Source organism: Meleagris gallopavo, chromosome 7 (genome assembly GCF_000146605.3).
Source record: "Meleagris gallopavo isolate NT-WF06-2002-E0010 breed Aviagen turkey brand Nicholas breeding stock chromosome 7, Turkey_5.1, whole genome shotgun sequence".
Taxonomy (NCBI): domain Eukaryota; kingdom Metazoa; phylum Chordata; class Aves; order Galliformes; family Phasianidae; genus Meleagris; species Meleagris gallopavo.
In genome coordinates, this window is record NC_015017.2 from 23,841,777 (window position 1) to 23,855,853 (window position 14,077).

Below are 14,077 nucleotides of genomic sequence, written 5' to 3' on the forward strand. Positions count from 1 at the left end.
TAAATATCTGCCCAAAGGAATACACTACTTGGAACAGAACCTAACTTAACTTACTACAACTGGATGGTACCTTACTGTGGTTATGGTATAACTTCTTGTATATGGCATACAGTGGAATTAGTAATTTGAAATTCATAAAATAGCTGATAAGAAAGCATGTATACTTCCTTAGACTTGTATTGTCTCAGTTTGGAGACAAGCTGGTCAGGGAGCAGAACTCGTTCTCTTAAGCACTGGATAGATAATGACCAATCAGATTGGATTTGAAGTTGTACGCGGCAGTCGGTGGAAGGTTAGTTGGTATGTGTTTAACTTGCAAGTTGAAATAGAAACTCACATATCTAACAGTTTATTTAGTTCAAAGATGTTTATCATTCAGCTTCGTATAGTAGTTAACTCTCAGAAGAGTGATAGAACTGGTGATAGAACTAGAGGAAATGGCTTCAAGCTGTGCCAGGGGAGATTTAGGCTGGATGTTAGGAAAGAGTGGTCAGGTGCTGGAATGGGCTGCCCAGGGAGGTGGTGGAGTCACTGACCCTGGAGGTGTTCAAGGAATGTTTGGATTTTGTGTCGAGGGATGTGGTTTAGTGAGAACTTTTGGTGATAGGTGGATGGTTGGACTGGATGATCTTGTAGGTCTTTTTCAACCTTGGTGTTTCTGTGATTTCTGTAAGTTTGAATTTGTCACAGAGAAGAAATGAGACCCTGCATTGATCATTCAGCAGCTTCATCGTATGCTGCTTAGTTCTTTTCAAAGTTTTCGTGATTTTTGACGTACTTGTTAATTAATACAATTCATCTCTTAAAATTACAATTAATCTTGATATTTGCTATTAGAAAATCCTGGAAATTCAGAAGGAGGGGAATTTGAAAACTGAAGTGCAATTTTATCTAATAAGTGCTTGAGGGGTGGAGTTAATGAACATTCAGAACTCTGTCCATATGAAGAAAATAAAGTAAGTAGGGAAAAAAAACCAAAACACTAATATCCCGTTGTTACCTGTTCCCTTCAATGTGCTGATACAGCTGTTAGCAGTGCTCTGTTGTAATTGAGATCGCTGCATGACCTGAATTAAAAACAGTGCAATAACAGATGGTTGCAAGTTATGGGTTGGATACAGACACCAAGGATAAAGAAATTCTTGGTTCATCTCTGCCACTAAAGCCAACAAGGTTGTGAACTGTATCTTGGCTGGCGTTGTGCTGTAGATATTTTAAAAACAGTGTACAAAAATCAAGTTTTGAAGTGAAGGAGAAATAAAATACTTTTGCTCTTAAAAGTGAAAGATACAACTGTCTCACCAGTGGCAATATCTTAATAAACCTGCAAGAAATCATACTGAACCATCAGTTGGGAATAGCCATTTTAACCTATCTGCTTATGTATGAGTATTGTTCAGTGCCAGTAACTGCAGGGTTTGAACTTAGCATACCTGAAAGATAAAAGACCCGTTTTCAAGTTACTCATCTGTCTTCATACAGATAATTTACATGTGGAAAGGAATCATTTATGTAGAGGGGAAAAAAGAAACCTTTGAAAACTGCATAACTCAATTCAAACTACTTCAGCAGTTGCTATGTATTGTTAGAACAGAGATGAAATGAACGCTTTCTTCAGTTAACTCGTAGGACTTTAATTATGGAAACCTGAAAGTTTACAAGAGGTTCATAATTAACATGCAGTATATTATTTATAGATGATTTATACTTTTTGGGCAGAATTTTACAAGCTGCAAATGAGTAAATAAATGAGTAAAAACTAGTTATTCTAGTGCAGGTTAATTTGAAATGTTGCTATTAAAATCTCTCTCAAAAAATCTCTCAGTGTTGGCGAGATGTTCATCATAGATGAATTCTCAATTAAAATTCAATTTCTGACACAGGGTTAGTTTTAAAAGTAGGAACATGTTACCAAGGAAACCTTTAAGGAATTTCTGCAACCTCACCAATTTACCCTGTTATCCAGATCTAGAACAGTTTAAACGAGGGGACGCATTTTACTTGCTAACACCAACTTAGAAGCATACAGAATCTTCATACTTGTTAGGTGATCTAAACTGGAAGATGAAGTGTCAGTTAACGCAGCAATGTGCATGATAATGTAGAAGGGGAAGCTAATAATGAGTTCTGCTTACTAGGAAACTGAGCTAGATAGATTTTTTTAATAAGACTGGTTGCAGTCTTCTGACTGTGGCTGATATTTTCTTCCTTTTGATGCATACTAATGCTATATATATATATGCACAGATTAGTAGGCCAGAACATAGCCTACGTGTTGCAGTTTTATAGCAGTATGTGTTGGCTGTTGACCAACTGAACTTTTGTTTGACCTGAGGCTCCAGTGATGGCAACTCTTCCTTGGCTAGTGTAAGCTCATGTTACACGCTCACCATCTCCGTAGCACATACAAAAGCTTAGCATGGTAGTGTTTTACTTCCCAGGTACAGAGGTAGCTCCTTCAGACTTCAGCACACCCATCTCCCTGTGGCCATCAAGTCACTAATGAATTTACTAATTACTTGTTAGGAGCTGACACTCTTCAGCCTGTCAGAAACTCAGCAGTCTCTCCAATCTTGAAACTCAGGGAGATGAATTGAAAGTCAAAACCAAATGTTAAATGCCTTATTTTATTTTTTAAAGATAAGCAAGTTCAGTCAAAATATTGTGTGTGCTAGGAACTAGTTCCGGAGGCTATTGGTTAGTATCTGGTGTAGCCATTCTGGAGATACAGTTTTTAGATTAAGCCATCATGTGTTAACAATGTTAATGTCTGGAGTCCTGAAGTGAGGGTTAATTTCAATTTAATTTCTTACAGTAGAGTATTTCAAATGTTCTTTGGAGGTAATATGATAAAGATAGGATGGGAAATAGTTAAGTGGTTGCTATTCCTTGTCATTGGTCCTACTTTGCTTTGGTGAACAAACTTGTATGTAAATGTAATGGAACTTAAAATTTTCATGACTTGATAAAATATCCAAACCGTAGTATATTAGTGGGATAATATTCCTATTCTTGTTAATGAGAGCTTTGTCTTGGTAGAAGAGAAGCTGAAGAAACATAAAATCTTTCTTAGAAATAATAGCAACTCATTGGTCGCAGATTGAGATAGAAGTAAAAGTATGTGAATGATGTAGTAGAGTCTTTTCCTGTTTTGTGACAATCCAAACATGTGGTACAGTTATTGAAAACAGTGATGAAAACTGTACTACCTGTTTAAGATTAGCAGTGTAATGTTTTGTTGTCATTCTAGAATTTTAATTTATACAATCTGAAATTATCTAATCTGAAAGTTTCTTTATAGCACTGAATACTTAGCCTGGATAGTTTAATAGTTTTTATTCCGATGGAAAACAAAATGCTTGGAAGCATGTTTAAATCATAGAGTAAAACAGAAATAACAGGTTCCATCTGTGCTTTCTGGTTGGAACTTATCTGTTTGTCTGTCCAACTTTCTGCTTTAGAGTACAAAATTATAAGGTAAGCATCTGCTAATTTTCTTCTGGAAATCTTTTACCCCAAGTACTCAGTTAATGATCATTACTGTTAAAAACAGCATTCTGTACAGGCTGTAATTCTATGATATGCTCAGCCATTCATCTGGCAATCTTTAGCTATAGACCTTTCTGGTTTTATTTGACTCTGTTATTTCTGGCTGATTAAAATAGCAGGTTAGTGATATTAATGTACTTATTTTTTGCTTATAGTGTTAGATGTTAAAATAAGTATGTGCATATCTTGTCAGAAATTCGTCAGAGGACTGCAGCTCAAAGAAATGCTTCTACACCCACGCCTGCTACTCCTAAGCAAAGCTCTCCAAAATCGCTTGTTTCGGCAACGCCATCTCCTAATCAGCAGAGGGATGCAGCTGCTCTTACTGGACCACCAGAAAGAACTGTTGTGCCACCCTTGCAGTCAAACATTCTACCAAGACGCCCTGGATCCCCAGCTACTTCAGTGCCTGGAATGGGTAAACAGAATGCTTACTGTTATTTACAGTTTATATTGTTTTCTCTGGTTACCTATAAAATAGGCCATTTTCAGACAGTATGGAAATGGCATTTCATTTGGAAATTGCAGAGCAGTTATCTGATTAAGCGGGAGTTCCATATTCAATTAGCCATAACTCTTTACAGCTGGCACCTCTTGATGCTGAAACCTATTGCCTGAGCTCATTTAACTGTTATGGCTTCTTTGTTTAAATGGCAATAAAACTTTGCAGTATTCTGTAGTCAACAATATAGCATACCTTTTTATGTTCTTAGTTTAGAAGAACTCTACAGTTATATAAATCAGATGTAGAGGAGAACACTTTCCGAACACATTCATGTTTCTGACCAAACCCTGCACATATTTTTTTACCATGCATCTTGACATTTATTTAAATTTTTACTTCAGGAGGTATACTCAGGCAATCTATATTCATAGATTTTAAGTATGAAATACCAAATATGCTGGAAGAATTGTCTGTGTTGTATCTGGATTTTTTCTGAAATTGCATGTTAGTTTGGTGCAATAGTCAAAAGTTTACCAACAGGTCAAAATCCCGTAGAAATGAATGCTCTTTAAAACTTGGTTTCATATTCTGGAAGTATTTTTCCTTTTGTTTCTGGCTTCCTGCTGTGAGGGGATGGACTTAATTGAATTGAGCATGTGCCATTTGGTTTAGGAAGGATGTTAAAATTTGGGAGATTTTGAGAGAAGGAGAGATTTTGTTCTGCTCATTGAAGGTGAATCAGTAGAGGCCACATCCAGGGTATCCATTTGTTGCAGAATGTTTGGCAAGTTGGATCTCAAGACAGTGGGGGAGATCACAATTGCAGAAACGTAGTCATAGAATCCTTGGAGTTGGGAGGGACCTCTAAAAGCCATCTAGCCCAACTCCCCTGCAGTGGAACAGGGACACCACAGCTACATTGGGTTGCCCAGGGCCTGATCTGGCCTCACCTTAAAAGTCTGCAGGGATGGGGCATCCACTGCATCTCTAGGTGACCTGTTCCAGTGCCTTACCACCCTCACTGTAAAAAGGCTTTTTCCATATATACATTCTAAATCTACCTTCTTTGAAACCATTTCCCCTTCTTCTGTCTCCTCCTAGAGAGTCTGTCCCCTTCTTTCCTGTAGCTCCCCTGCAGATACTGAAAGGTCTTTCTCAGGTCAGTTTGGAGCCTTCTGTTCTCCAGGCTGAATAGTCCCAACCCTTTCAGCCTGTCCTTGTAGGAAAGGTGTTCCATTTTGTGGATTATTTTTGTGGCCCACCTCTGGATGTGCTGCAACATGTCTATGTCTCTTCTGTACCGAGGAATCCACCTCTGGTTGCAGTACTCCAGGTGATGCCTCACCAGTGCAGAGTAGAGGGGTAGGATCAGCCCTCATGACTTGCTGGCCACACTTCTTTTGATGCAGCCCAGGGTACAACTGGCTTTCTGGGCTGCGAGCTGGCTTGTGTCCAGCTTCCCATCCATCACTACCCTCAGGTCTTTTTTGGCAGGACTGCACTCAAACCTTTCATCCCTGAGCCTGTATTTGCAGTGAGGGTTGCCTCGGCCCAGGCGTAAAACCTTGCACTTGGATTTGTTGAACCTGGGCCCAGTGCTCAAGCCTATCTAGGTCCCTCTGGATGGCACCCCATCCATATCATTGAAAGTGACTTGGTGACTACATCAGCTAATTCCCTTAAGATTCTGGGATGCATCTAATCAGACTCATGTTCTTGTGGATGTTCAGGTTCCTCAAGTGGTCATGGGGATGCAACTTGCCAAGATACTTTTCAGCACCATTGTAATTTGGTGCAGTGTTCATGAGTAGTGATCTGTTTACTGCACTTTAAGCCTTGTTACTGCTTAGTAATTGTTTACCTTTATTATGAAACTGCTACATTTGTTTTTATCCCTGAAGTGAACTATAATGGCAAGATATTAATACTTCTTGATTATCTAGAAGTACTGTAAATTAGCTTCGCACACCAAGGAAGTGGTCATGTGGGTTCAAATAGTGTTTACTGAAACCTGCTTGTTGGAAATTCTTTAATTAGTTGAAAATCACATGTTCCTTCTTGGTTAAGATGCTGGCTTTATAATCAAGTATCAGCAGTCTGCTAGTTTTCTAGGGAAAAAAGAGTTGGGTACAATGAATAAGCTGGGTGAATGTTAGCCCTTACTTGCAGAAAGGATTTAGAGGAGGAAAGAAAAATTAGCTTGTTTAAAAGGACAGTTGCCAAGACTGTTAATTAAAATATTTAATGTGATTTTCATGATAATGCTTTGTATGGATGTGCATTTTTCCTGCTTAAACGTGTTAGTCTGTTGCAGCAGTGTTCTGTTGTATACTGTAACTGTCAGTGTCGGTGTGGAAGCCTTGTTTTCTCTTGAGTTTTCCCAAACCTTTCAAGCATATAAAATCTTAGTCATGCAGCTGTAGTGGGAAGTATGTAAATTCACTATCTGTAAGAGTAATATCATTGCCTCTCAGTTTATGCATGGTTTGCAACAAATGTGAATAGCCTTAATTATCTCTAAAGTAGAGAAGATTAATAATTCATTTTCATTATACTATATTTTGTAGAGGAGAATCAATTTAACGTGTATTACCACGGAGCTCCCATATGTTTGAAAATTAATAACCAGCAGGTAGTTGAGAGTTTGCCAAGCTTTGCAAAAATGACCAGTCTTTCTACAATGATTGCTTTTGATGTTCATATTAATTACTGGTGTCCATAACAGCATGAGAACTAAGACTGGTTGGTTTGAGTTATTAGTAGGCAGGTAATTGAAGTTTTCCATGGAGCATGTTGTAATGCGAGGTAGTTTTACTTAAATTTTACCTTTTTTAACTACTGGAAACTTTGTTATGATATATGAGGCATATAAAAATTTGATCTTTTGGATATTAATCAGTGTTTGAATACTAACCAGATATTGAGGGAAAAAAAAAATTAGAGTTTTAATTTTATTGCAGTTTATATCAGTCTTCCAAATCTTTGCCATTGCACTCATGTTAAACACTGACCATTCACTTTTTTTTTTAATAGAAGCACTAAGTTTTTTTTTCTTTTTGTTTGGTGAAGCCTTAGGAAATGCGTTTCGCTTGAAGTTTTCTCTGGTCAGCCTTTGAAAAAAAAATCTGTAAAATGTAGGGTTCTGCCTAGTAGTGAATTTATTCTGGTAACTGCTGTGAGGTTTTTCTGTCTTAAGTACTACTTGTTTGCAGAATACAGGAATATCTTGAGAATGCTGATTTATGTCACCTGATTTCTTTTGTGAAAATGAGGATGATTGTAAACAAAACAAACAAACAAAAAAATCGTGTTAAGAATGAAACTATGTGCTTATTGGAAACGTGTAAATTGCAGTATATTCTGATCAAATCTTACTGTTTACTGATCAAATCCTGATCCTGTAGATCAGGACAAACCATTTAGGTCAATTTTCCAGAATTGATGAGAGGCATTTTCTTTTAGGAAAAGCAACCTTAATGACAAGATTAATCTCATTCTCAGTGTAGGACTGTGAAAGGACTTAGCTCCAAATGTTTGAGACCTACTTTGTGAAACAATTATTATTATTTTTTTTTACCTTAGGAGTTGCTGATATATTACTATTGAACTACAGGTTTACAAATGATTGTAGTGCATTTCGGCAGTGAATCTTCTCTTTGCTTGCATCTGTGGAGGTTAAAAGATAAAAGGCTTGAGAGAGAATTGCTGTCGGTTACATTTAATGCTGTTTAAGCTGAATGCCTATCTTAAATCAGCTTATTAAGTGGCAAGAGCTGCTGTATTGTCTTTGCCTGTGTATACCCATAGGCTACGTGTTGCTTCTCTGTGGGTGCTTATGAAGGAGTCTGCTGAAAGTTGTATTACTGGAAGGAATGACTTCAGCTAGGGGCAGCTAGGGCATGTGTAAAAGGGCTACGGAAAAGATAAATGTATCTTCTGTGAAGCTTGAAGTCTGCTCTTTTTTTTTTTTCCCCCCCTTAGTGTCTTTCAATTAAATGTCCTTCTGAATTAGTTCAACTAATCCAATCTGTGAAACACATTTCCAAGAAAAATACTAGACTAGAGAATCAAAAGCTAAATGTGTGGTCACTGAAAGCCCTTCTAAGCTATGTGTTTTACATAAGTGTTTTTATTGGATATGTTGAATAATTACAAGCCAGAACTCTTCCCTGAGAGAATATGAGTTGCTTTTTGGGCCTTGAGAATTTCTTTCCTAAAAATTAAATATACTCAGTTTTGTATGGCTTCAGATTACCCCACGTTGATTTCTTTCTCCTTGGCACTGAGCAAAGTCATAGCAACAGGACAAGTTGTCTGGAACTAATGCTCTATGTTGACCCATGAGATTACAGCATTGTTCAGCTGTAAGTATTTTTTCCTCTGTGATGTGTTAGAAGTTTAGTTAATGAGCTGCCAAATATGATTCCAAATGCTGTAGTAGTTTTCTCAACCGCTGAATGAGCTTTCGAGTATAGGTATTAGTCTCTTGGGTTAGTGGGTGTAGCATGGTCTTTGTCTCGGTAACTGTGTGAGACCCTGGAAGGAATCTCTCCTTATTAATGTGGATGAACTCTGGACTGAATAACCTGCAGAATCCTTGCTCATGTAAAGAGTCATTTCAGGTCAGAATTTAGGAGGCAGTACTTTGGAGGAATAGGAAGTGTGTATTCTCACAACTCTGCAAAGTGTTTGAGCTGTAGAGCAGACTGCAGTTAATGTAACCTTTAAAAAGAATCTGAAGGGTTGGGATATAAAGTTAATCTTGGGTAGTGTAAGTGGTCTCTGAAGGACGTGTTCTCAGGTTCTGTCCTTTAAGATGAGAAATCAGATGTTTTCAGCTGGTAGCACTTATTTGAATTTAACCTGATGTGGATGCTGGCTGGTGATTGGACACACAATTAAGAGATTTAACTAAAACTAATTGATCAAGCAGTTTTTCAAACTGAAGCATTGTCTGTAGCCTGCAAGTATGACAATGTGATATGCCAGTTCTGGGAGGCATACATCTTGTTGCATAGAATTACTGTGGATTAAAAGCAGTATTTCCTTTAAAATAGTTACTATTAACTAACAGAGAAGTGGAAGGCAGTATATGTTGCTGTATAATCTGATTAATATGTTGAAATTTTGAATGTACTGTGACTTAACTGGTGTGTGTGAAATGGCTTTTGGCCAGGATTGTCTTTGCTTTGAAATGCTTGCTATTTGAGTGGTCAGTTTTTATTGTATTTGTTCACTACGCCTAACTTCTGTGTTAGGACTAGAAGGGAAGATAGAAGTGTGAATGTAAGTGACATATATGGAAATTGGTAGTTGATGATGGTGTTGGAGCAGACCAGAGGGTTTCAAAGTTTGTCGGAAGACAAGTGTGTGCCTCTGCTGTGCTGTAATTGCTGTATGTGAACAGAGGTGAAGGTGGTAGCACTTACTGTTGTTACTCGCTTTTGAAAGGAGTTCTATTTTGGTAATAGCTAGACACATGGAATACAGAAATATTTTTATATCACTGGTGATCTTCTGACTACTTTGACTAAACACAGGTCTGAGAATATCCAGCTTTCCAACAAATATAAGGTTACCAAAATATCAGATGCCTGGGTATATTTAATGTGTAGACTGAATACAAGTGGTACATATTTTCAGTTAGGCTCCTGCTGCATAGTGACTGCAGAAGCCAGTGGATGCTTCTTTGATAGCATCCTTACGTATTCTTTTGCTGTTGGAATTGATTTTTTTTCCCCAGATACGTTGCCGTGAACTTGAAAAACTGCATATGCAGATTTGAAAGTGTGTTAAGAAAACTCAAAAAAGAACAGTACTTTTTATTAAAAAAAAAGTCTATAATTCTCAGTCGTCATTAAATACTATTGATATATTAAATTTTTTAGAAATAAATTTAACAATGTATTTCATGTGTAAAAGTAAAATGAGTTAATATAAGGTGAAGGAGAAGGTGAACTTTCACCTGTTGTGGGTTGAAAAACAAATTAAAGCTCTCCTAGTAAACTAAGGAAAATGCATTTTATATTAAGTAGGTGGAATTTCAATGGCACTAGCATGCACAGATGATGGATTATACACAATATAGTTGAAAATCCATTTGATATATTTCATGTCTTCCTAGGTCTTCATCCTCCAGGCCCTCCTTTAGCGAGACCTATTCTTCCTCGAGAAAGAGGAGTTATGGATAGAGTTATTGAGTATTTGGTTGGTGATGGTCCTCAGAACAGGTAAGACATTGCTTAAGGGAGTATGCAAATACTTGAGTTAGGGAACTTAACCCTTTTTTTTAATTAAAAAAATAAAATTAGAAGAGTCAAGACTAAAAGTATTGCACATTTTTTAAAATGAAATAGCTGCTGCTTAGTGCTTCATGATGTCTGTAAGGAAAATGGTAACCACTTTGAATAGTATTAGCCATGATATAAAAGTAATAAACCTTAATACTCAAGTAGGTGAATAAATTGTTCAAGAAACCCAACCATTTAGTTATCTTAGCATTTCAGCTTTATTACTACTATAAATGCTTTGCCTTCAGAACTGTCTAGACATATCTGAACTCCCATATTAACTATGGTCACTAATATGGTACAAACATTTAAATGGTTTTGATGTTATTTTCTGAAAATACTGGCATTAAAAGTCTATTCAACTATGAACTCTAAGTTGTAGCTGTTTCTAAACCAACTTTAAAAATTATTGTTAAGTATACAGATTTAGTTGGCTTTAAGTAGTAACAATTTCACTGTGCAAATTATTTTTTTAGAGTAAATATCTAAGCTATTAGTGTCTAAAGTAAAGTGTTTCTCCTGCTTCAGTGTATTATTACTTAAAGGTACGAAATTAAGTATTAATATTTTCTAGGTATGCCCTTATATGTCAGCAATGTTGTTCTCACAATGGTATGGCTCTGAAGGAGGAGTTTGAATATATAGGTAAGAACTCATCTGTAGTAGACTGTAATAGCTGGCTTGTTTCATAGCAAGCAGGCATGATGCTTCATTTTGACTGTGGTAAAATACTCAACTGAGACTGTGAAGTGCCAGTTCATATGGGAACAGTTTTATGGTGACTTGCTACTCTGTATCTAAAGATTCACTTTAAGATTTAAAGAAGTACTTTACTGCAACTTCCAGGACAGGGATTCTGTGCAGAAAACTGTTCAGTAGAAATAAACCTCCTCCAATGCATCCCTGAGAATTGCTACTGACTTTGAACGGTTCTCAGAAGGGTTTTATGTTGAGAAATGATCTGACATTAATGTATTCCTCTTTTACCAGAACTTAAAATTTTGCTTTGGCAAGAAGATCTTGGGGAGATATTGGAAAAGGACTGGGAACAAGCCCTGGGAGGCTATATGTGAATTTATGGCTGACAATAACTTAAGGCAGACACAGCTTGTTATTGAACACAGATGTTTTATTTTGCCTCCTTTTTACCACAAGTGTAAGCCTGATGTTTGAAAAATGAGGAAATGCTAGATAAGTCTATTTAATCTTGTTTCTCTTAATCTTGTGAGAAAATATACAGCACTTTAAAAGAATAAGATGAAAGTTTCCTCTGAGTCTGAATATATTTAGTCTATATGTCATCCTTGCTCAAGTGTATTCACAGTTCTAGTGTGCAAGAGATGACCATTTCTCCCCGCTTGTGTCTTGGTGAAAATATGTGTTTAACTGTTATGTGGTATACAGTATTTTGGAAGAAAATTGCCTTTTCTTAACTAAGCATCACTGGAGCTGAATGCTCCTCTAAGAGCAAATAGTGAGGAAATGTGTTAAGAGTCCACAGCATCCCTTTACTTGAAAAACAAGCACAGTGACATCTTAATAAAAAGGTAATCTGCCAGCTTAGGTCTTCTGTAGGAAAGAATAGAACAGCATGTGGCAACAACTCACGGTACTGAATTGCATTATTTTGTTGTGGTCAAATATTTCACAATTATGGGCAAAAATACCCATGCAGAAGTGCTGCGGAGCTGAAGGCAAACAGGTATTTAATAAGTGAATGCGTGCTGAAGGGAAGGAAAAAAAAAAAGCTAAATAGAGCACTTGTATAAATGTGATGGGAATAAGCTTAGGTGTTGATAGTCATTTAATTCTCTGTATAGTATTTTGGGCAGTCAAGATATTGTGCAGGAGTAGGGTGAAACATGAAATTGGTCAGTGAGGCCATTTACTGGATGTGCTTTTGTGCAGCATTTAGATGTGCCTACTGCTTTTTCCTGAATCCTGCAAGAAAAACGAGACCTCGGGCTCCACGGCTACCAGACTTCAATTTTGAAAAAAAGCAACTTCCAGAATTGCAGTCGGAAACAGAGAGTCCAGAATCAAGGGAGAGAGAACCGCAGGGGAGTCAGCAGACAGAAGGTACGTGCTAATCTCGCCAAGTCTGCTCTTATTTAATGCCCAATGAAATTGCCATTTCGCCATGCATGCAGCTATTGAATGTGCCAACTGTTATTGATATGTAGTGTCTGTATGTTTGTCTTTACTGTACATTGGGATTTCTCTGCCTGGGTGATTTTTTTTCTACAGAAATAGCTTCACAGGAGGTACAGTCTATAATTTTTCCAATCTTTTTGTTCCTGCTTCTAGCTTAACTTGTTGATACTGTTGTTTTTTGTCCTGAACTCCAAAGTTTCTTGATATCATGCAGTATGTCCAGCACAAACGATATCACAGCAAAATTATTTGTACTGTTGTTACCGATAAACACATGGAAAACAGCACTGTAAGTAAGTGAAGGAGAGAATACATCTCGAAGTGGTTAACTTCAACTGTGTTCAGCAGGTCATTTGATTAAGTTGCGTTGGAATTTCTGCCTTTGTTCCTTTTGCTGTTTTCCTCAGGGCAGGAAAATCTAGTAAAAACCCCCTTGTTTAAAATCAGGGAGTTCAAAGACAAATTGTCAATTTTAATTTAACATAGTTCCTTTTGAGACGTTTTATAGTCTGCAGATACAGTAGGCATCTGGTGTACAGCCAACAGGAAGATGCAGTGTTTTAAAAGACTTTGGAAATTATAATTTCAAACCAAAGAATCTCTCTACTTACTGGCATTTTGCATTAGTTCAAATCAGGGAGTATGTTGGAAAAAGTTATCTAAGATGGTGCAGATCTGATATTCAGCCTGGAAGTTCATCATCTGTATCATCTGTAACTGTCAGATTGTAACAGAATACTTGTTTACTCTTTAACACTAAGTACAAAATGGCATGGGAAAATGGGAATGCTGATTAAGACTGGTAGGGAAGATTTATCCTCTCTGTGGGTGTGGTCTGATGAAAGGTGCATTGCAGGGAAAACTTGCTTGGCTTCTTTTCCTGTCAAAGCAATGCTTGTGACAGGGCAACTTTCCTCAGCTAGTTTCAGTGTAGTTCCTCAACCAGCTGTCGGCTCACCTGAAAGGATGATGTATTGTGGGGCAACATACAGGAGGGAAGAATTTCCTTCTGACATAGATGGAAAAGCTCCACATTCAAGTATTTATTAAGACAGCGTATTTTATTTCTCTCCCCTTGTGTTTGCCTGTGAAGCCGCAGGTTAGAATCTGCTTTAAGTATGTAAATATAGCTGTCTCTAACAGTTTTATTCACACAACTGAGGAGATGGAAAGCTATGGTAGAATGGCAACAGAGATAAGTGTACTTAACTACTTAGATGTACTTTTATGATAATAGTATTGAAACAAGAACTAAATCGTGTGAAGCCAAACCATGCAAATTTCACCTTTGCCCTCTAATTATCTGATCTTTTCAGTGAATAGTGGATGGACTGATAAATTCATGGCTACTGGTAAAGGCAGAAGATTGTTGTAGAAAAGACATGGGTTGTTAATGGTGTCTTCAAAACTCGGTCTTTCTTCTTTTGTATGAATCAAATGGAGAAGCTCCTGCAGACTGATATTTAACTCTTGGAGATATGTGCCTTGAGGACATCTGAGTAATGTTCAGCTGCAGCCTTTTAGAGGTTTTGAGAGAGGGCGTGCTAATTAAGCTAGTATTATCTTTGAAGTAATGTTTATCAAACTATACTTTTAATGGGTCTGAGCTGCTGAGTCAGTTTATAGATGTTGTTTAAAA

At 37.2% G+C, this 14,077-nt stretch overlaps 1 protein-coding gene across 2 annotated transcripts in view; it reads left to right on the plus strand.

Moving 5' to 3' along the window:
• Positions 1–14,041, plus strand: part of LNPK (lunapark, ER junction formation factor) — a 30,571-nt gene extending 16,530 nt beyond the window's left edge. For both annotated transcript variants that reach the window (XM_010713773.3, XM_010713772.3), the window contains exons 8-11: positions 3,743–3,967; positions 10,119–10,224; positions 10,859–10,929; positions 12,193–14,041. In XM_010713773.3, the coding sequence (XP_010712075.1) occupies positions 3,743–3,967; positions 10,119–10,224; positions 10,859–10,929; positions 12,193–12,374 (584 nt within the window). In that variant the 3' untranslated portion in view covers positions 12,375–14,041. The remainder of the gene's footprint in view (positions 1–3,742; positions 3,968–10,118; positions 10,225–10,858; positions 10,930–12,192) is intronic.
• The last annotated feature ends 36 nt before the right edge of the window (positions 14,042–14,077 follow it).